This window comes from Papilio xuthus, unplaced genomic scaffold (genome assembly GCF_000836235.2).
Source record: "Papilio xuthus unplaced genomic scaffold, Pxut_1.1 DF828952.1, whole genome shotgun sequence".
Taxonomy (NCBI): domain Eukaryota; kingdom Metazoa; phylum Arthropoda; class Insecta; order Lepidoptera; family Papilionidae; genus Papilio; species Papilio xuthus.
Window position 1 is genome coordinate 4,733,859 of NW_013529697.1, and position 23,652 is coordinate 4,757,510.

The following is a 23,652-nucleotide window of genomic DNA, read 5'->3' on the forward strand; positions in this document are numbered from 1 at the left end:
AATGTGTGTTGCTAAATGTTGCTGTTATAAAATTCGTTAACCATAACTAAGAGCATCACAGAGTATAAAATAGTTAGTCTAGTGTTGGTACGAGTAGTGTGGGAGTGTAAAGGCCTGGACAAACTGACCTGTCAATGAGTTTTCTCATTTCCTCGCTGTGCAAGCCGTCCTTGGCAGTGTGGGCCCTGACTGCAACAACATACAAGTCACGACGCGCTCTACACTAGACACCTCGCCCGGATATACCTGCCCGCTACTTTGATATTTCGAACAACACCCAAACATAACATTTGGAAACATTCAGTCTACATAAAACTATTTGTCTACCTTGAGTGTTGTCCGAATATATCTAAAACACGTACTAAATCTACAGAACCATTTCAAATAGATGTTAACACGTTCACGTCTAAGCCAAAAATTTTGTGAAAGATTCGATGAAAAGATAAAATTTTTCAATTATTTACATTATCACTTGGCAAAAGTAATTTTTAATTTATTGGAAATGATTACAGGTTTTTTTTAGTTTAAATATTTAAAAAAGAAATAAATTTTAACGCTTTGCTAAGTGATAAATGTAAAAATACATATAAGTAATGAAGGAAAAATTTTGAAAAAAAGTAAGTTAAGCCAATTGCAAGAAATTCTATAAGCTGGTAACATTTTCGATTTGTTATTACTGAAACAAATGTTGCATGCTGTCAGTCACAATAATTAGAAACAATCAAGAACTAAATTGAGTCAAAATCTTTTTACCGTCTTCTGTTCAGGCGACGCCCAAGAGCGCATGGCATGGACCAATTTTTATATTAATTTTATATAAAAAAACAAATTTTCTTCGTCACCTTTCAATAACCATGAGTAGATGAATTTTTAAACATTTTACATTTCATTAAAATTGGTTAATTACTATAAATATAAGAACCACACTTAGTATTCCACTCAATATCATTAATTTTATAGGAAAATTTAAGATGTATTATTATTCAAGGTTATTCGAGTTTGTAAAGGACCACTTGTGTTTGTGTTTGTGATCCTGCGCCGTGGTCCTGGTGGGGAGGGTGTAACGTACCAGGGTAGTTGCGGGGCTGGTCGCACTCGGCCTCGGAGATCTCGTTGGAGTCCTTGCTCTCGTTGAAGGAGGAGGAGCAGTTGTTGTCGGTGTTGGCGTTGCGGGGTGGGGGTGGGGGAGGCTCGGGGGAGCTGCCGCATTTGCGAGTTCCTATACACATTTAACAGATATTAAATATAAGCTTTGCACGTACGATATGTTACATTGTAGTGTGGTGTCTTACTCCTCGACTAAACACTTACAAGAACAAGAGAAGATTTAGAAGTGTTACAGTCTGTTGAGTTTTTTTAAAGATTAAGTAGGAATGCAAGCGTCCATTCCTTTTGAAAAGATAGGAACAAATGTATGTTGAGTGTGGCAAATTGTGTATCATAATTTGAGGTGAAAAATCAGGTACATGGGTAGGGAAGGGGAGGAGAGTCGTTTCCCTTACCAATGCTGGGTCGGGAGCCGTAGTGGTCGGAGTAGGGTGTGCCGTAAGCGCCGGTGTACTGTTCGTCTTCAGGCTGGCAGCAAGCAGGCTCGTCATATTCAGGGCCGCAGGCGTACATCGGGCGAGAGTAGCGGGCGCGCTGGACATTATAAGCAGTTTTAGCAAATTATTTGATTATTATTATATTGAATTTTTTCAGCATACAAATTCTTTTTTATTGTCAACACGACTTAATAGTCATTGACCTATGATACAAGCTAACTGTGGCAAGGAAATGTGAGATATGTAAGGTTGTTACGTATTGGTCCTCTTCAGCGCAGGTAGCGGGGTCGTCGTACTCAGGAGCCGTGGAGTAGATAGCGCTCTGTCCGCCCTGAGAGTTCTTGCGAGCGTAGCGGCTGTTGGCACGGGGCTGGAAGTCATATAATATTTAGAATTACAACAAAAAATGATTGAGTTTAAAAATTAATATGTTAAAGATTTAACAAGACAGCAGTTACTGTCACTCGTAAATGTGTGTAACTTAGCTTAGCTTAGAAGAACTTACTCACACATCAGTCTTCTGTCCCCGTGTGAAACTAACATCAAGCGGCTCTGTTACGTCACTTAAAGCTGAATATGATACTGACCATGCTCTGAGATCCAGCGCGCGAGTGTGCGGGGTGGTGCGGGTGGGGGTGCGCCAGGGTGCCGGCGTGCGGGGTGTGTGCGGCGTGTGCGGGGTGCGCGGGGTGGCCGGGGTGGTGGTGCGGGAACGCCAGCGCCTTGCTCGGGTCCATCTCCTCGCGAAAGCCTAGCAGGTGGAACGTTGCGTAGGGGCAGATCTCGTCTTCCATACCTGCAAGTTTAGTAATTATTTAGTTTATTGTTTAATTCTTGGATTACTGCCGCACTCACAGTCCTTAATTGGTAACTGATTGTAGACCACTTAACTCTGAATGCGACAGATATTTCGTTAATAAAAGTGAATACATTCATAGTTTTTTTTTTGCATTGATTATATAACACAAGTTATGACAATCTGGATATGAAAATTGTGCATTTTCGTTATAATTGTACACACAACACTTCAAACAATTCCTTCATGCTTTCACTTTAATAGACAAATGAACGTGCTACCAATTTTTATTTCGAATTAAAACACGTAAATACACTAGCAATATTATATTACGTGTCTATATTATTCCTGTGTAAAATTAGCATAAATTGACTTCTATCATTGTAATTAATATACAATTGATATAAAATCCACACGTATACATAAGTCACAATTTCCATAAATAAAATAATAAAAAAACTTCAATATTTCGTCGTCCTTATAATATACATGAAACATGAATTTGATATTTTAAGGAACATTTATAAATATATACCTTTAAAAGTAGAGTATTGTAAAACGATAAATATATTAATATTTAATTAAGTATTGTTTAAAAATATAAATTTAACATAAATTATGTTAGTAATAAGTGTACGTAAAAGCTACCTGGGATAGAAAAGGCCATGCAAAAAACAAACCATCCACTTTTACTAGTGTTACTTTAAAATTATTACATGCAATATATTTCCATATATTATTATTTATTTATACATATGTAACACATAACTTACCATACTTATGTTAGTAGCACACCACTCTGTTAGTATCTGCTTTGCTTCATTGCTTATTTAGGACATTCAGATTGATCACAAAGTTTAATTTATCTATAAAATCATTTTACATACCTAAATGTATATTTTAAAATGTATATAAAGATAGATAGTTAATGTTCACGTGTGATCAATCTAGAATACCTTGGATCATCCATGTAGGATTTGCAGCATCCATACATGGATATCAAATATTGTATAAAAATAATTGTAAAGGCGATTTAGTAAACGTTATGTGTTAATCTGAATTATCGCAGTTTCTGTAAAGTATGGAAATGCTTAACATTTCAATCTGGTCAAATAAATGAATCAACAATCTTTGGCAGTAGCCACTTGTAGAGTTTTCGACTGAAGGTTGTGTTCCCTTAGTATCGTTATCCATGTATGCATGTCTGTTTGTCCGTGTACCTGTAGAGATGGTGTCGCCAGATCCGGTGCGGCGGAGGCGCGGTCTGCGCACGCGCTCGTAGTGGTGCCTGCGCGGGTCCCACGTGGAGTGCGCGCCCACTGTGCCCGCACACTACTCGTTTACACCGCGTGCCTCACATGCGCGCACAACTATACTATCACACGTTTACAGTCGACTTTTATTTTCTAAACGTTCAGTTACCATACGATTGAAGGCTAGCTTCAATCACAGTTTTTTTCTGAACAAGTTCGTTTTTTACCATACTTCAAAAAGAACGAGGTTATCAATTCGACTGTATCTTTTTAAATTCTTTTAGTTATGTTGTAGTTCGCTCGTGAGATAGTATAGCCGTATAAGCAGTTGCTAACTTAATAACTAAACGGGTAGGATAAATAACTATCTACCTGATTAACCATGTCATCCAATGGGTTTAAAATAAATTGTACATAAGCAAAATTGTAATAAAGGTATAAGGGTATAAATTAGTGTTACTCTATGTAGCCAAAAATAGAAACGTATCTGAACATTTAATCCATGATTAAATTGTGTTGAATTAATTTAATCATGGCTGTAAATCTAACCGCAACCAATATAAATAAAAATAGAGAACGGAAAATTTTATAAAATAACAATCACCACAATAAAAATATGAACAGGACGCAAATAATAATAATAAAAGTAGATAAAGCTCGTGCCATCGTAACTAGAGGAATATTTTGAATAAATCTATATGTAAATTAGTTTATAAAAATCAACAAACGTTTGTCTTTAAAACAACTAACTATTACAATATTAAATCTTCACGAAAACGTTTGTCGATTAATTCAAACTCCTAAAACACTGCATATTATATATTTTTGTACTTACTATTGTTGGTTTGTAAAAAAAACCGCGTGTAATGAATTGTTCGAGAAATAGTGGACACATTATTGGAACACTTGAAGTTACGAAGTATAAATAGTAATATAAATTTATAACAAACGTGAAACTAAATGATGTAACTTCATCCAAATATTATCTTATTTAAAAATTGACTTATGCTAAATAATTTCTTTGCCTTCAACAAAGGTAAAAAAAAGTATTTGATGTAATCCTTAGTAGAGTTTAAATATATGCGGTACTGACTGATGACAGCCTGACGTTTGACCCGGTCGCATGTGTTGTAGTTGGATCCCGGCACGGGGGGCAGCTTCCTGTTGGGGGGCGCGATGTAGCCCAGCTCGTCGCGCAGTCCGCCGCGCTTGTCCAGTGTGCCCGCGCCGCCGCCCAGCGCTGCTTGCGATGCGTTGTACACTGCGTCATCTGTAACACGATCGTGATGATGATGATGATGATGATAAATATATCATATAGCCCATCACCGATTTAATAATCACAGATATAATTTTCACATGTAGTAATGATGCGGTTTCTGTGAAGGTGAAAGGTAATATTCTAATGGAACATTTATTACTCATAATTGATGTTATAGTAAAAAGAGAATGGTGTGTGACAAAGAAGGAAACACACATTTAGCCTACCTTAAAACACTTCGTTATGCTCACAAAACCGGTAAAAAACATACTTCTGGATATCGCAAATAATGTCACATCAAAGTAAAATTATGAAAAATTTGTTAAGTATAAGAAAAACAGTAAATATTTTTTAGCTACTATAGAGCATATTTAACATAATTTAGCGTATTAAATAGCAAATTGTGGCAAAAATGTTACGTATTCATACAGAAATAAAATGGTTACATTTGTCTAGAAAGCATCAAAATAACAAATAGATTATGTTTTTATCAATAGCTACTTTTATTAAATATGACCTCTAATTTACTGATATATAAAGTTAAAAATCTTCAAGCTCTGTTATAACTACACAGTATACACATTTAAACATATGATTTCGCAAATTATAGCGTAAATATGAAATGTTACAAGATGAAAAAAGTTAAATTTATTGTCCAGATTAAAGAGAAAATAAAATTTTTGACTATTATTTGTTTTGAGGATGATAAAAACACTTAACACATACCCTGCCAGTAAGTTTTTGTCGTTTGAAAGTGAAGTGACCAGACAAGCGGCAGGGAACGTGTTAATAAATGGATGAGCTAGTGAATAAATAAGGAAATAAAGCGGTGTCCATGCCACCATACATACAGTATGCGTCCTTCTGACCTCGCAGGCGGTGAGGAGTGTTCCTCCGGGCGAGGGTGAGGCAGATCACCACAACGCCGACGATGAAGACCACGATGGTGGCAAGTATGGGCACGAGGACTTCAGGTTCGAGCCAGGCTCTGACCCAGGGGGGCAGGTCCTTGTCGCCGGCGTTGCCGGGGAGGGGGGCGATGGTGCCTACAATGTGATACCTTTGTGATGGTGGTCCCTGGCGCCGCGCACCACGCACACGACAACGATGGCTATGATAATGACGAGGATGGCCGCCACCACGGGCACGATAAGATTCAGATGCGACAGGATGATCTTGATGGTCTGTTCCGTGGTGAGGTTGCCGTCGTTGACGTCGCGCGCGGGGGCGATTGTACCTGAAATGCAAGCCCTTATTACTACAACTATTATGGAACAAAAAAGGCACTGCATTTCAGGTACTGGTTTTTTTACGATCGATTATAGCAATAAGCCGTTTGTCCAACAACACCGTCACGAGATAATATCTTTCCGAGATTAAAATGACTTGACGGAGGTCATTTGTTCATAGCGACGATCTCGGTGGAATTTTTTCGTATATCAATTATCAATGAATTAATAAAAACGAACAAATATCGTTGTCGTTGACGTGACGGTGACGGTGTTGGTTGACAAAGGCCGTTTGGGAGAAATACCGTCACTATATCAGGAAATACATATAAATTTTAAATCAGCGACAAATATATGGGGCTTATAAAATGATAAGTATAAACAAACGTACCTCCAGTCATGGTGAGAGTAGCGAATTCGTACTCAGCGACGTTGAATCCGGCGTTGTTGTGTGCTGTGATCCTCAGTACATACCAGGTAGCGGGTTCCAGGTCTGTCAAAAGATGCTCATTAAAAACTTGTTTAATAATAAGTAACATGTGTTCAAAGTGGTAACGTACCGAGTACAACGAAATTGCCTCCGGGTTTCACGGCGTTGGAGATTTGGTTCCATTCAGCGGCTCCCCTGTACATCACAATATTAAAGTTAATACTAACATAATACAGCTTATCTACAAATACTCACAAAAGTTTAGAAAACAACGTAAGAATGTATAAGATTTTATCGAAGAAAACTTTACTATCTAAACTTACATGGAAGAAAATGGCATATTTTTCCACCACACAAGAAGTTAAATGTCAAAGTGGAACAATCGATAAACTTTAGTTCTAAGCAAACCCACGTTCGAGTCTAAGAGTATTATATTGTTCTTACTTCTTCTTGTTCTCGACGACGAAGTGGCTCATGGGGCAGCCGCCGTCCAGCCATTGCTTGAGATGCAGAGTGACGGAGGAGCTGCCCACCTCGATGAAGTCAGCGGCGCGCGGCACTGGCGGCTTAGAGCCCCGTGTGCGGGCGATCACTACGTCCGATGCCTCGCCAGTACCGATACTGAAATAATACATTAGGAGATTTTATTTAACCTAACTGCGGGTCTAGACAAAGTGCATTCGCTCTGAAGCGATTCCACAGAAACAGACGCGCGAAAATCACGTGACTTATCGAAAGTTATTGTCAGTTCTATACATTTTTGAAGGTAATCATGGAATCGCTTCGTAGCGAATGCATTTTATTTAACCTCGAAGGTGATAAATCAAAGCAAAAAGTTTCATTTAAAAGGTCTGACAATGTTACCCATTGTAAGCAGTGACGTAAAGCTGATATCTGGATCCGCAGAACAAGTTTTCCAAAGTATACGTATCAGTGTTGCTAGGAATCTGTGGAAACAATCATGTTTAAAGTAATTATGTTCATATGAATGGATTCTGCATTATCAATAATATAAAATATTGATACCTGTACAGTTTCCCAGTCGCCGAATTCCTGTTTGTAGTGTATGGTGTATCCGGCGGCGGGAGACTGCTCGGCCTCTAGCGAGGGTTTGAGGCGCAGCGTCAGAGAAGACACGGACGACGACGCGATGCTCAGCTGAGGGGGGAAAGGTGGCGCTGGAACACACACATTATTTAATGTACGTAATATGAGGAATCTCAAGTATTTATGGTAACTAGACGGAGAATTTTCTATAAAATTTGAGAAAATTCTAGAAAAAGAAAGAATTGAGTGAGATAGTTACCGAGTACGGAGAGCGTGTGTGTGACGGTGTCGGTGCCGAACTGGTTGTCGACATGGCAGGAGTACTCGCCGGCGTCCTCGCGCGCCACGCCCGCGATCTGCAGCGAGCCCTCCGGCAGCTGACGGACGCGCTCCGAACTCTCCAGGGGCTGACCTTTTACCTACACGTAGAGAGTGTCAAATATGTATACAGCTACGATAAAACGCATACCCGAAGATATTTATTAACATTACCTTCCAGATGATATTAGGCGAGGGAACACCGACGGCGAGACAGGGCAGTTTGACGTCCTCCTTGTACGTAGCAGTGAATGATTCGTCGAATGATGCGATTTTAGCGGGAACTGTAATATGAAAATATTTATTAAATACCGTAAAGAGACATTATCAATTCGTATGTCAGATATAACAAACCTTTGTCGTTGGGGCTGCAAGATGCGGTGGCTGAGGGTTGACCTTCTCCGATGATGGTGGAAGCAGTCACCCAGAAGTCGTAGCGGCCGGGCTTCAGTTCTGTCGCGGAGTAGCTCGTTTGAGACGCAGGGACCTAATACAAGGTGCCAATATTTAATTGCACGTCGTTTCGAACACGAAAATAAAACAAATTAAAATAAACCTTTATTTAAACCGAAGGGTAATTTAATGTTTAGATTCGCCATCAGAGTATAGTCATTAACTCTTAGCAAAAGCCTTAAAGTTTAGTATAAGAACGAATATATTTTAGTCGTTATTATTACTTTATTAGGATGAGGTTCAGTGTTCTGTGCTTGTGTGTAGACGTTGTAGTGGGTGACGAGGCCGTTGGGTTGCGCGGGCGGCCTCCACGATACCAGGATTGAATCGGCTCCCATAACCAGAGCTTTCACAGCGCGCGGTGCTTCGGGAACTGGAGGAAGGAAACAAACACTATCAATATGAACTCCTTGTAAATTATACGAGCTGTCAACCCATCATTTTTTTTCAATTAATAAATAAAGACATTCTGACCGTCCTGTTCAGTCTGGCAGTGTATGGGTGCGGAGCGCACGCCGTCGCCGCCGTTGGTGGTCGCCAGCACTTCCATCGAGTAGTTGGTGAACTTCTTCAGTCCGTGCAGAATGGTTTCGCTGCTCGCTGTGATCTTTGTGTCCTTCGATTTCTCATCTAAAAATTAAAAACGTTTATCTTAAAATATGTACATTACAGTATACTTAACAGAATGGAATATTTCTTCTTTTTAAAGTATCATATGGCTTCATAATGAAAATAATTAACACTTTCAGTGCGACCAAATCGCCCTATAAGATCACTTTTCTGTCACAGTGGCATTAAACGTATTAAACTTCGGATTTTAGTAGTTATACGACTATAGATGATCAAACAGAAAAAGAAACCATTTTTAAAGCGATACTCACCATACCAAGTGTCGCTAGGTCCGTAGATAACTTTGTAGCCTTTGATGAGTCCGTTAGCGGCGGCAAGAGGCGGGGACACCCAGGAGACGCGGATGGTCTGAGCGGTGAGCGTGGTGCACAGGACGTCTTGAGGAGGCGCGGAGGGGGCACCTTCAGCAGTGTAGGCGCGGACCTCACCAGACACGGGTCCAGATCCCATCTTGTTGAATACTTGTACCACGATCGCGTATTGAGTGTAGGTCCTGAACACGTTTTATTTGTTATAATATTGGAAAATATTATGAATCTATGTTTTATTTTTTCATAATCGATGTAAAAGGTCAATCTTAACTGTATAACTAAGTCTATTGATTTATGGCATTTGTTATATCGTCAATCAGAAAACAGGAACTTTTATACATGTGACTTCAAAACAATTATCGTTTATTTTCCTATTCCATTCACGGATATGTAGTGTTTTTCTTCTGTGTTCATTGTTAACACTTACTTCAGATTCAAAATGTCGAGATGATGCTCCTTGCCGGATTCCTTAGAGATGTCGACGGTCTCGAATACGAATGATTTGTTGCTGGAAGCCAGTTTGTAGCCTACGTAATATCTGTAATTCAAATTTATTTTTTTATCAGTATAAAAATGCATTATATCTAAACTTGTTGCATCCAAAATCTTTAAGCAATTTTAGTGAATGTTAATCTTTACCCTTGGAGTTCACCATTCCAGTCCTGAGGTGGGGGAGGTTTCCATGTAACTCGGAGTGTATGTTTGTCAACAGCATCAACTTTAACATCTTGAGGCATGCCAGTGGGTGCTTCTTCGGCGGTTATAATAGTGACAGTCTCGGAAGGCTCGGATGTTCCCAGTTCGTTCTCAGCTACGATTCTGATGTGGTAAGCAGTGGCGGGGCGGAGGCTAAATACACCAGCTTCGGTCGCGTCGCCGGGGACGAGTACTCTGGGAAAATTATTGTTAATTACTAAAATATCATAGTGGTAGAGGCAATAGTAGCTAGTTTATGTAGGAGTAATAGTTTGTGGTTCGGGAATTCTAACGTAACACAAGAAGACGATTGGATTCTGTAAGGTTATGATTGAGATTTCCGAAGCGTTATGCCTTTCTGAAACCAAAAAGAAACACACTTTCTACTTTTTTACCGAGAGATATCATGGTTAGTGATGCCATAAAATATTTTTAAACAAATACAGATAACAATTGTTAGCATACCGGTCGATATCCTTTTCCCAGTTGCCCTTAGCCCGTTTGTATTCAATGAGGAACTTCTTGATGGGAGAGTTGCCATCGTAAGGTGCGGCCCAAGACAGTTGGACGGTTCTGCCGGATTTGTCGAGTACTTTCAGGCCATAAGGAGCTTCGGGTACCTCTGCAACGAACAATAATTTTTAAAGTCTGTTAAAGTCATCAAAATGTTTGTTCCTTTTAGATCGTAAACATAGGAAAATTGTCATTCTTGATGATTTAGAGCTAGTTGGTGATAAAAAAGCTTTATGCTTCAATTACCTTGGATAATCATATTGATGCTGGTGTCATCGGATCCAAAGGCATTGGTGGCTACACAAGTAAAGAGGGCGCTATCGGATCTTTCAGTGCGTCGGATGCTCAGGTCAGAGACTACTCCTCCGGGCAGAATCTCTTCGCGAATCGTATAGCGAGGGTCGGATTTCGGTTCTAGGCGTTTGTTGTTCATGTTCCAGATGATTCCAATGGGCTAAATGGCACAAAAATATAAATAACAGGTTTTCTATTTCAGATGACTTTATTGGTACGATTTATATCCTTACCTTTTCACCTTTAGCTTGGCATTGCAGAACAGCTGGTTCGCTTCGGCGTGCAGTTTGGTTTCTCATTTTAATTTCGAATTGAGGAGGTGCTACAAATTTAAAACATCAAGCGTTATTAGAATTTCTTTTATTTTAGTTCTCGTATATTATTTTAGTCATATATCAAAGTATATTTACCTTGTACACTAATTAGAATAACGGCAGAAAGACCGGATCCAATACCATTGACGGCTTCACAGAGATAGTAACCTTCGTTGGTCTTTTGAATATTGTTAATGGTCAATGTTCCGTCCTCAACTTTTACATTGGGATTGTTTGGTTTAAGGTCTTTGTAATCGCCAGGCGTATCCCCTAAAAATATTTTTTTCTTTACAATTTGCTCAGTACAAAGTTTATTGAATAGAAGCGTGTTTATTATTTAGTTCATACCTTCTGCCCTCTTCCATGTCACTTGAGGCTTGGGGAAGCCATCGGCTTTACATTCGACTTTAGCGTCAGAGCCTTGAGCAAAAGCTTTGTCAGTGGGCTCAAGAATCCAACGTGGGGGAACTAAAATTTACAAATAACGTTAGAAACTTATCGTCGGTTTACAAATAAAAAAAAGCGTTTTTGTGGACTTGAATCTGTTTTTCTCAAGAAGTTGGCAATGTTTTTTTTTATATTGTGACAAGCGACATTACTCTGAAATTACATGCCTGATTTAAAACTGAGCTTTTTACAATTATTAACACTAAAATTAGTTTTCCAATGATTGTAAAGGATTCAATGTTTAACGCTTTTAATTTTACTTTATATCCATAATAATATATATGAAAAATAGTGAATTTCCATGTAATGGTGCTTATCACTATTGAATTTACTATTTATTCTGTTAAGTAAAATTTTGAAAAGGGGGGAGATTTTAGTTTTTATTTACAGCGAACTAGAATCAGAAATATCTCGTCTGCATCATTATTATTTGTTCAAAAAAATGTAGAAGTGATACTACGTTATATACTAGAACTAAAGTGAAGTTCCGCTAATATTGTGCTTGAAATATACATAAACTGTTTGTGAGTCGACATTGCATTCAAATTCTAGTTCAGTTTATATGAAAAAGCTCCTATAACGTACACAGCATGACCGTGAGTATGAATTGTTGATATATCCATATAAAACGTTATGAGATCATTCTCTGAGGTATGTTTTGTTAACGTAACAACAGTTACAACTCACGATAAGTGATACGTCTACTGGCTTGTGCACATAATACAAATGCACATAATATACAGTATGTTGCTGAAGCCGTCGCTATAGAAGCTTTTCGTAACAATTCTGTTTTTTGCAAAATAAAACGATTCAAGCCAACAATAAAAATCAAAAAAAATAATGAGACGTAAAAACCAAAGAAAGCGAAAAAGCAAATAATACCAACAACACCACAAACTGATGAAGTAATAATCATAGCTTTTGCTCAGTAAGTAATCGTTGAAAATTATCATTTCATCAGATAAGTTATAGCAAGCAACATGCAAAACCCAAAAGCATAAGATGCATAACAAAAAAGAAAATAAATTAATAGACGGGAATCAGAGGATATGGTTAGGTGGATTGCAAAATGCTAGGAAAGGAGGAAGAAATGGTTTCGTCGATGATAGCCGCAGCCGGTCCCTGCGAGTGTCGCTTATTTACTCTTTTTTTGTCATCACGCTTTTCACGACAATCTATCAAGATTTGTTTATCACCAGTAGAACCGAATTTGGAATGTCTTTACATTTCATCTAAGTTAATTGTCATTTAGAGAAGGTATTTTCGCGACTGAAGCACACAACATGGTAACTATGCAAAGCTTTCCGTGCTAGGAGCAAGGGGTACGCAGAGATGTATACCGTGTACTTCTAGTGTAGCGGAATAGTTGGAGGAGCCAGCGGCATTGCGCGCAAGGCACATGTAAGAGCCGCTGTGCGACCAGCCGGCGGGGTCGATGAGGAGCAGAGAAGCCCTTTGCGCTATTTTATTTGCCACCACATCGGCTTTCTCTTTCAGGGGACGACCCTCAAAGTACCATTTGATTTCGAGAGGCTGATCGCCCTCGGAAACTAAACAAGTGACCTGACTCGCTTGCCCCGCGTACAATGGGGTCTCGAATGAAAATGGAACTATGCGAGGCAGTACTGGAAATAATCAAAGATGTTCATGTTAAGTCAATTTTTGTTAAGTTTGTTAGCATCTAGTGTGGGTATATGAAAAGAGCGGTGAGGTTGAACGGATCGGATCCCTTTGTTGTGCATTTGGTGATGTTAGTCCCCGTTATCATTCATTCGCTTCCAATGCATTCAATGAACGTGCCATTGACGACGAGCGTGGCCGCATACTCGGCGCGCCCTGCGGCATTCTGCACGATACACGTGTAGTTTCCTTGGTGGTTGGCGGTCACTGAGTTGATCGTGAGGACGGAGGCACGTGGGCCAAGCGGCGTCGTCGTGATGCCGCTGTGCAGACTCGAGTCTATGGTTTCGCTGCTAAATGTCCACGATATCTCTAGCGGCAGATCTCCTTTGGTAGCGACGCAGTTCACGACCGCGGTGTCGCCGGGGTTGGATGGCACCTCCCCGAAACTGAATGGCACTATCAATGGTGGAACTAGGACAAAAAATTTACTGCTATTGATTGAGAGTCCCAGTAAATATCGGAACACAAGGAGTCAATAAATTTGATAAATAATTTTATCTTCAACTGATAAATAAAATAACTTATAATTTCATGTCATAATATACTAAAAGAACTAATTCTGAAAGTAATCTAATCATTCTTCTTGAACTCTGTTCAAATCAAAGGGTCTAGTGAAAAGTTGCTTTAAAGTCTATTTTATTTTGTCTACCGTAAAATCGCCGATTCTCGACGAATTCAGAAGGTAATCTCTTGGGAAAAACTAAAATGTATTATCTAAAAGAGAAAAAACAGGCGACTACTATTATCTTTATGACTAACCGTATACGATTAGGTCGGCTGAATAAGTCGAACGCCCCGCGCGATTTTCGCCGATGCATGTATAGGAACCGGCATGTTTAGCATCAACGGACTCGACTATTAGTAAGCTACTTCTCTTAGAGTTGGTGATTGTGTAGTCGTTGTTTCTTAACGATATTGCTTGTCCGTTAAACATCCACGTAATGGTAAGAGGAAGATCTCCAAAGTTTATAGTGCACGCCGCTTGCAAGTATTCTCCGACATTGGCGGGCTTTTCGCCGAAAGTGAACGGCAGAATGTTAGGGGGGACTGGAATTAAGTTTCATGGATGTTTAATGAAATGTTATTTAAAGAAACAATACAAAATAAGACGACACTACAGTTGAAAAGAAATCTATATATTAAAAAAATACCGCGATTTTATGCACCGTTAATTATCAAAGTCGAGGTGTGCGAGTGAAATCCCGCTTCATTCTCAGCGACACACGTGTAGTTCCCGGCGTGCTCATGCGTTACGGAATTGATGCTGAGAATAGCGCTTCTTTCTCCTATGTTAAAGACGGTGATCCCGGACCTCGGTTTGATAGGTTCGCCGTCAAAGAGCCATCGCAGTCGAAGCGGGTGGTCGCCCTCGATAACCGAACACGGCGCCGTCACGACTTGACCAGAATTCATGACTTCCCCAAAGGAGAAGGGTTGGACGACAGGAGGAACTGAACAAAAAGCAAGCATCACGGGCATCATTGAGTGTCGTACCGATCACGTTAAGGACGGCCGTGTGGTTGGCGCTGCCCGCTTTATTGGTCGCCGTACAAGTGTAGTTGCCGCTGTGGGTGTCCATAGCGCTCGGTATGTCTAGCACGGAAACTCTAGCACTAAGCGTCATCGTCTTCAAATCCGTTCTACGTTTTACAGCTCTGCCCTGGAAGCTCCACATTATACTCAAAGGTAGATCGCCTTTGGATACGTGGCAGTCTAGGTGAACAGATTCTCCCGCGAATACTGCTTCGTCCAACTCAAATGGTTTGATGTGGGGAACGACTGAGCAAAGAAAATTTGTAAATGTTAGTAATATTGTGCTACATGCTGTAATATCTAACTAAAGATACCGTTAACACGTAGAGCAGTGGAAAATCTGTCTTCGCCCGCTCTATTTCTCGCAATGCATGTATAATTGCCACTGTGAGCCCCAGTTATGGAATCTATAGATAAAAAGGAGGTTTGTTCTGCCATCTTCATCGTCTTGATACCCGCATGAGTTGACAAATCTTGGCCCTCGAACGTCCACGTTATCGTAAGCGGTCGGTCTCCTTTGCTGACGTGGCAAGTCATTTGCACCGATTCACCGTAAAACACGGACTCTTCTATCTCGAATGGCATTATATGGGGAGGAACTAATCAAATGAGAAAAAGAGAATCTAAGAACAAATCTAAACGTGCATTGTCTATGACATTCATAGTACTATACAAAAATGCAAGTCAAACGTAAGTAGGCAGCGACGTCGAACCATGAATGTTGACGAGCACCGTGTGGTGTGCGCGTCCGGCACGGTTGCTCGCGGTGCACGTGTAGTTGCCGCTGTGGTGCCCCATCGCCGTCGGCACGCTAAGCACCGATGCTTTCTCTCCTAACTTGGTAGTAGTTATTCCCATATTATTGTGATACGGTATTTCCTGTCCTTGGAAACTCCACGAAATCTGAAGTGGACGGTCACCTTTCGATACATGACACGTGAGATGTATCGATTCACCGGCGAAAATAGACTCTTCGACTTCGAACGGGTTAATGTACGGAACCACTTGAATTTAAAGAAAACAAAAAAAATGTTTAAAATTGGAAGGTGCAAAAGGGCAGCTAAAAATAATCGCTTTTAAACTGTTCTATTTTGTTAAATACCAATAACTTTGAGAATGGTGGTGTAAGTGGCGGTCCCCGCGCGGTTCTTTGCGATGCAGGTATAGTTGCCGCTATGAGCGCCCACCACGGATGGTAACACCAGCACAGATGATCGTTCGCCGACACTTGAAAAAGTTCCTAATTCCCGAGATAATCTTTTCCCATTAAACTCCCAATGTACGTCCAGAGGTGTATCGCCTTTTGATATATGACACATCATTTGCACCGACTCTCCGGAAAATAATGCTTGATCGACGTCAAAGGGCAAAATGTTTGGTTTAACTGTGTTAACAAAAAAATTAAGAAACGTGAGAGGAGTAAATTAAATTTCAACAAAACAGAAACGAAAAGGGGTTGCTGTTTTAACATATATGTTGATAGAATTCATGCTGATTCTATTAACATAGTATTCGCAGCAGGCTGAACCAAAGTGTTAAACGCCTTATATAGTATGAGTACACAACTGACCATGAACGTTAAGGACAGTGGAATGATTAGTTGCGCCGGCGTTATTAGCAGCTACGCAGGTATAGTTGCCGCTGTGGCTAGCGGCCGCGGCGGCGATAGAAAGGAATGATGTGCGTGACGTCATTTTAGTTGTCATTATTCCCAGATGTGATGAGGAGTTGTCGAAGCCATGAAAATGCCACTTAATATCGAGGGGCAAGTCGCCCTTGGAGACGTGACAATTGAGTTGAACGCTTTCTCCGGCGAATACAAACTCATCCGCCTCGAAGGGTACGATGTATGGTAACACTGTTAATATAATATAGAAGCCTGAGTAATTATTTATGCAAGCGGGCAACGTGCGGCGAGGCTAGGGGTTGAGGGTATACGGGAGATACCGTGTACATTGACCGTAGTCGAGTGGACCGCAAGACCGGCTTTGTTGCTCGCGTGACATGAGTATTCGCCACTGTGACTTGCAACCGCGCTTGATATTGTAAGCACTGATGTTCGGTCGCCAATCTTTGTCGTAGAGATGCCTTGGTGAGAAGACAAATCTTTTCCATGAAAACTCCAATTTATAGCAATGGGTGCATCGCCTTTGGAGATGTGACACGTTAACTGCATTGATTCTCCAGCGAATACCGGCTCTTCGGCCTCGAATGGAACGATGTGCGGGGGTACTGATGGAAAAAAATAAAAGTGAACTAAAAATATAATAAAAGCTTTCAATTATCACGTAAAAGTGTACCCTGGACGTTTAATGTAGCGGTGTGATTTGCGCTCGCTACTGTGTTCCAAGCTGTGCAAGTATAGTTCCCTGAATGTTTCTCAGTTACAGATGGTATAGCCAGTATTGAAGACTTGTCTCCTACTTTAGATACTGTCACTCCTTTAATATTATCCACAGGACGACCGCGAAAGAGCCATTTAAGCGATAATGGCATATCGCCTTTTGTTACGTGACATAAAACCTGAATGCTCTCGCCGTAAAATACTGCTTGATCGATTTCAAAAGGAGATATCACAGGAGCCACTGTGAAAAATGGTTACAAATAATTTCTGATTAATGACATACAGAAAACCTATCATCATATATTCTCATTTATCTTGTGATTTATTGTAGAATTATACATGTCAATTTTGTATATTCAATATTATTTTTTTACCCGCCAAAGTACCACGTTTAAGGGATAGGTAGGTAAAATAACAAAAAAATATAAAAATACACAAATTCTACAAGGATTCTGAAGGAAAAGAGCAATGTACATATATCCTTTGATATACCATTAACAAATAGTTGAGTAGTGTGGTTCACGGATCCGGCTTGATTTTTTACTATGCACGTGTAATTTCCTTGATTTTGATGGCTTACTGATTCAATACTGAGTTGACTGGTTCGTTTGGTGTTAGAAAGATTTATTCCAAGAGCTTCCGAAACTACTTTGTTACCATTGAAATACCATTCTATATTTAAGGGTTGATCTCCCTTGCTCACGGTGCACGTGACCAAAACCATTTCTTGAGCATTGACAGGTTCCTCGCTGAATTCGAAGGAATTAATTTGTGGTGGGACTGCAGGAGGCGGAAATAAATAAAATTAAAAATATCAAATTATTTATCAGTGTATACCGTTAACAAATAGCTCAGCCGTGTGGTTAACAGCACCAGCCTGATTTTTGACGAGACACGTATAGTTTCCTTGGTTGTGATGGCTGACAGACTCGATCGTAAGTTGACTGGTCCTTTTTGTATTCGTAAGTACAACGCCGTTGATACCAGACTTAATGATTTTTCCATTAAAATGCCATTGTATGTCGAAAGGGGGATCTCCTTTAGTAGCCGTGCAGATGACGACGATCATTTCTTGGTCGTTTACCGGTTCCGTGCCAAAATCGAAGGGCATAATTTGCGGACGAACTACCGAAAGATATTATGATTGAAAAATGTTTATAAATTGTACGCAAATGCGCTGAAATTGTGGTCAAAGTAAAAAGTAAAGACAACTAAAAGTATTGGAAACAAATAAAATCTTTTACTTTTGTATGGTCTACGTTGTATTTTATATTTTGGATGTGTAGGTTTTTTATTCGATAGCAAAAGCCGTGCATATAAGGTCTGTTCTACGGAGGAATAATTTTGCTATGAAACACACAACGCACTAATTCTGCTAAAATATCCACAATATGATACCGATAACGTTGAGTACGGCCGTGTGGTTCGTTGTGCCCGCCGCATTGGAGGCGGAGCAAGTGTAGTTGCCACTGTTACTGCCCAGGGCATTCCGTATATCCAGGGTAGAGACACGTTCGCTAGGTTTTGATGTTTTTATACCCATTTTCTGGGTGACCGGTGCGCCTTTGAAGCTCCAAGATATATTCAGAGGTATATCGCCTTTGGAGACGTAACAATCTAGATGGACAGTTTCACCCGCAAACACTGCCTCGTCCAATTCAAATGGTTTGATGTGAGGTAGGACTAAGCAAAAAAATATAATTATGTTATATCGGTTATGAATTTTAATTTTATTTTATGGACAACAACCTTTTCACCGCCTCTGCTTAATTATCAATGTTCACCGCCTAATTTAAAAAGTCTGAAAAAGTATATAACAGAAAAAGAATACCAAAATAAAAGTAACGTAAAATAAAAGTAAATTGCCTTAAAATACATGTTAAAAGAATTCATGCGTATTCGTTTAACATAATGAAACTTAAAGCCGCAGCGACAAACACAAGGCGGGACGCAACAAGACTGACCGCGGACGTTTATAACAGTGGAATAGTTGGCGATGCCAGCGCTGTTGGCGGCCGTGCACGTATAGCGTCCGCTGTGGCCTGCACCCGCCGCCGCGATAGATAGGAACGACGTACGGGACGTCATCTTTGTCGTCATTATACCCAGGTGAGATGATTCATTTTCGTATCCATGAAAGTGCCATTTGATATCGACAGGAAGATCGCCCTTAGAGACTAGGCATGTTAGCTGCACCGGTTCTCCAGCAAATATAGACTCGTCGGCCTCAAACGGTACGATGTAGGGCAATACTGTCGATTTAAAAGTGAAACTTTTCAGAGAAATGAATTTTAGGGAAAAGGAAGAACAACATTATTTAATGAGCGTGTTGGATTCTCCTTAAACGGAAAAACCAAAATACGCGAAAATGGATTAACACACGTTTCTACAGTGACTGCTCAACTAAATCCATATTTCCTTAAAAATTGTGATGATATTTTTAGTATAATCCGGCTTCAAGGAATTGAATGTAGGATGGTTATTGCTATATTTATTTTTTCAAAATCATAATAATCTAAACATTATTCGCAGATAAGGGCTAAAGTGGGGGTAAAACTAAACACGAAAAGCACATTGGATGGACGGCGTAGTGTACCCTTGACATTGAGCGTGGCGAGGTGGCTAGCTCTGGCGACCACATTAGCCGCGGTGCATGTGTAATTGCCGGAGTGCGCGGCGGTCACGGCGGGGATAATGAGAGCAGAGCCCATGTCACCCACATTCATTATGTTCAACCCGGGGAGCGAACTCACATCTCCTCCGTTGAAACTCCACTTGAAGGTTAGAGGCTTATCTCCTTTAGGCACGTGGCACATGACTTGTACTGCTTCGCCATAGAAAACGGAGCCGTCGAATTCAAAAGGAATAATGACCGGTGCGACTGAAATAACGTTAGCATAACCTAGTTCCAACTAATAATCTTTACTTTATCACACTTGTCGAATTTTATGTCCCGCCAAAGTAAGGGATAGGAATAGGATGTATGAAATAATTTAAAAATTTAGTATTCAATATTTCTACAAAAAATTAAGATTCTTCGTGTCGGTACCGTTAACAAACAGCTGAGAAGTATAATTCACTGAACCGGCTTCATTTTTCACTACACAAGTGTAATTTCCTTGGTTCTGATGGCTGACTGAATCCATGTTGAGTTGACTAAAACGCTTCGTGTTCGATACACTTATTCCGGTATCACCAGGCTTCAATTTCTTTCCGTTGAAATACCATTCGATGACTAATGGCTGATCACCTTTATTAACGGCGCACGTGACCAAAACCATTTCTTGGGCATTTACCGGCTCCTCGCCAAAGTCGAAGGGTTTTATTTGCGGAGGAACTGCAGGAGGTTATAAAGGAAGCAGAAAGTAAAATAAATGAAATAGTATCAGCTAAAGATATACCGTTCACATATAACTCGGCCGTGTGGTTGACCGAGCCCGCCTGATTTTTCACGAGACACGTATAATTTCCCTGGTGGTGATGACTGACAGACTCGATGCTGAGTTGACTCGTTCTTTTAGTGTTAAAGAGTACGACACCGTTAATGCCAGACTTTATAATTTGCCCGTTAAAATACCATTGTAAAGTGAATGGGGAATCCCCTTTGCTAGCCGTGCACGTTACAGCTGCCATTTCCTGGTCGTTTATGGGCTCCGTTCCGAAATCGAAAGGCATTATTTGCGGTCCAACTAAATAACAGAAAAGATTTTTTGCTTATATTCTCAATATGGATTACCAACTTCCTCGGTTGACAGGGGAAAGAAATTGGGAATATATTATGGGATATACAAAATAAATATATAAATATACTGAAAATGGAAGCAAAATAATAAGTGTAAGTTTAATTTTACTGCTTGATATTTTGTCGTTATACCGTTGACATTGAGTAGAGCGCTGTGAGTGCTGCGACCAGCCTCATTCTCGGCAATGCACGTGTAGTTACCAATGTGTTCGTGCTGCACATTCTCTATGCTCAACACTGAAATCCTTTTACCATTCCTATTTATAAGGATGCTGTTTCCAGAGTTTAAGGTTTCGTTATTGAGTAGCCAGTGGATGCTAAGCGGCAGGTCTCCCTTGCCCACCGTACATATGAGCGACACCGTGTCACCGGCGTTCAAGATGTCTTCAGAGAAATCGAACGGTGTAATTTGTGGTGCGACTGTTAAATAAATTAATCGACGCCTTTTTTATTTCATTTTTACAACCTGACAGGACTAAACTGGGATAGGGAAGGAAAGGAAATAACTACTATAAAATGAATACTATATAAATAGTTGTAAAACCCGATTTACCGTTAACCGCTAACTCAGTCGAATAATTTGCGTGCCCTGCCTGATTCGAGGCTAAACACGTGTAAGTTCCTTTATGTATCGATGAGACCAAATCTATGGACAGGCTGCTGGATTTGTGACCAATTTTGGTAACGGTAATTCCCGGAATATCCTTCACATTATTACCGTTCAAACTCCACATGATACTGATGGGAGCATCGCCCTTGGTCACCATGCATTGGACACCCACAGTGTCCCCCGCGTTAGCCGGTTCATCGCCGAACGTAAACGGGTGGATTTGGGGCAAAACTGTTGTTAGATGATGCATATGAATATAAATAAAGCATGTAAAAAAGGCGAAGTGACCGCAGCTCTCTTAAATACTAAAAAGTAATGTATCGCTAGAAGCTAGTTATATAAGAAGTTAGATTTTTTTAAATACAGGGATAATTATAACCATATTTAATACAATTACAAATAGAAATTACGTATTAACAAGCAGAGGAACTTATCATATATTGCTTTACATATTTGGCATCATCACACATTGTGGATGTGGTTATAAACGGAATTAAATATGTAAGCAAGCGACAGGCATAATGCGACCCTCATAATGTAGTACCGATAACGTTGAGTACGGCTGTGTGGTTCGCAGAACCTGCCCTGTTGGTTGCGATGCAAGTGTAGTTGCCGCTGTGACTGCCCAGGGCGCTCGGTATGTCTAGTATCGAAACCCTCGCACTGGGGTTTGTTGTTTTTATACCCATTTTATCAGTCACCGGCTTTCCTTGAAAGCTCCAAGTAATGTTGAGAGGAAGATCTCCCTTGGATACATAGCAGTCGATATGCGCTGTCTCTCCCGCGAACACGGCTTCGTCCAGTTCGTACGGTCTGATGTGCGGAAGGACTGAGAAATGGCTAATATGTTGAAATTATATTAAATGTTGGACACTATGAAATAACAAACCTATCCGTAGATTTATATAAGAAACGATTGTTGTTTGTACACGTGATTTTGATATTTATATGAACACCAGTTTATTTTTTATGTTAACGTTGTCATTGATTTTGATACGCTGATTTAACGTTGTAATAGATTAAAAAAAAAACTGGAAAAGTCCCGTGAAAATAAAGAGGAACAAAAATTTAACGCAACTGAAAACTGAAGGAGGCTTTTATCTCATGTTAAAAGAATTCATGCGTATTCGTTTAACATAATGAAACGTACAAAAAGTCGCAGCGACAAACACAAGGTGGAACGCAACAAGACTGACCACGGACGTTTATGACAGTGGAATGGTTGGCGATGCCGGCGCTGTTGGCGGCCGTACACGTATAACGTCCGCTGTGACCGGCACCCGCCGCCGCGATCGATAGGAACGACGTACGGGACGTCATCTTTGTCGTCATTATGCCCAAATGAGATGACGAGTTATCCAATCCATGAAAATGCCATTTGATATCGAGCGGCAGGTCGCCTTTCGACACGTGGCATGTAAGCTGCACCGACTCTCCGGCGAACACGGACTCGTCGGCCTCAAAGGGTACGATGTGTGGCATTGCTGTTAATTTGGAAAGCCGTATGATTATATAGGTAAGCGTGCAGCGTGCGACGAAGGCTAGGTATGTTTAGCGTGTGGGAGGTACCGTGTACATTGACCAAGGTGGAATGGACCGCGAGGCCAGCATGATTGCTCGCGTGACAAGCATATTCTCCGCTGTGGCTCGCGGTGGCGCTAGCTATTGTCAGTAACGACGTCCGTTGCCCGATCTTCATTGTCGTTATTCCTTGGTGCGACGATAAATCTTTTCCGTGAAAACTCCATGTTATAGCAATAGGTGCATCACCCTTGTTGATGTGACAGTTCAACTGCACAGATTCTCCAGCAAAAACCGGCTCTTCAGCATCAAAAGGAACGATGTGCGGAGGAACTAATGAAGGGAATTCGTAAATAAACAAAAATAAAATAATAATACACACAATAACAAATAAAGTGTACCCTGGACGTTTAATATAGCAGTGTGGTTTGTGCTCGCAACTGTATTTGATGCTGTGCAAGTGTAATTTCCGGAGTTTTTCTCAGTGACAGATGGTATAGCCAATATCGAGGAGCGATGTCCTACTTTTGTAACCGTAACTGCACTAGAGCTCTCTAAAGGACGATCGCGGAATAGCCATTTAAGAGTTAGTGGCATATCGCCTTTAGGAATATGACACATTACTTGAATACTTTCTCCGTAGAATACAGCTTCATCAAATTCGAAAGGGGATATGATCGGTG

The 23,652-nt window shown here is 40.4% G+C and overlaps 1 protein-coding gene across 1 annotated transcript in view; it reads right to left on the minus strand.

Moving 5' to 3' along the window:
- The window catches only part of Dscam1 (Down syndrome cell adhesion molecule 1), a 63,682-nt gene that overhangs the window by 2,573 nt on the left and 37,457 nt on the right, over positions 1 to 23,652 (minus strand). Inside the window, 30 exon segments of the mRNA XM_013321837.1 lie at positions 129 to 189; positions 1,070 to 1,219; positions 1,503 to 1,641; positions 1,801 to 1,914; positions 2,132 to 2,340; positions 3,561 to 3,659; positions 4,687 to 4,863; positions 5,706 to 5,901; positions 5,904 to 6,091; positions 6,475 to 6,576; positions 6,644 to 6,708; positions 6,958 to 7,134; positions 7,378 to 7,460; positions 7,540 to 7,691; positions 7,820 to 7,979; positions 8,053 to 8,162; positions 8,233 to 8,365; positions 8,556 to 8,704; positions 8,806 to 8,961; positions 9,213 to 9,454; positions 9,700 to 9,810; positions 9,912 to 10,163; positions 10,434 to 10,590; positions 10,728 to 10,935; positions 11,009 to 11,097; positions 11,186 to 11,359; positions 11,438 to 11,557; positions 20,498 to 20,785; positions 20,971 to 21,258; positions 23,018 to 23,302. Of these exon segments, the coding sequence (XP_013177291.1) occupies positions 129 to 189; positions 1,070 to 1,219; positions 1,503 to 1,641; positions 1,801 to 1,914; positions 2,132 to 2,340; positions 3,561 to 3,659; positions 4,687 to 4,863; positions 5,706 to 5,901; positions 5,904 to 6,091; positions 6,475 to 6,576; positions 6,644 to 6,708; positions 6,958 to 7,134; positions 7,378 to 7,460; positions 7,540 to 7,691; positions 7,820 to 7,979; positions 8,053 to 8,162; positions 8,233 to 8,365; positions 8,556 to 8,704; positions 8,806 to 8,961; positions 9,213 to 9,454; positions 9,700 to 9,810; positions 9,912 to 10,163; positions 10,434 to 10,590; positions 10,728 to 10,935; positions 11,009 to 11,097; positions 11,186 to 11,359; positions 11,438 to 11,557; positions 20,498 to 20,785; positions 20,971 to 21,258; positions 23,018 to 23,302 (4,834 nt within the window).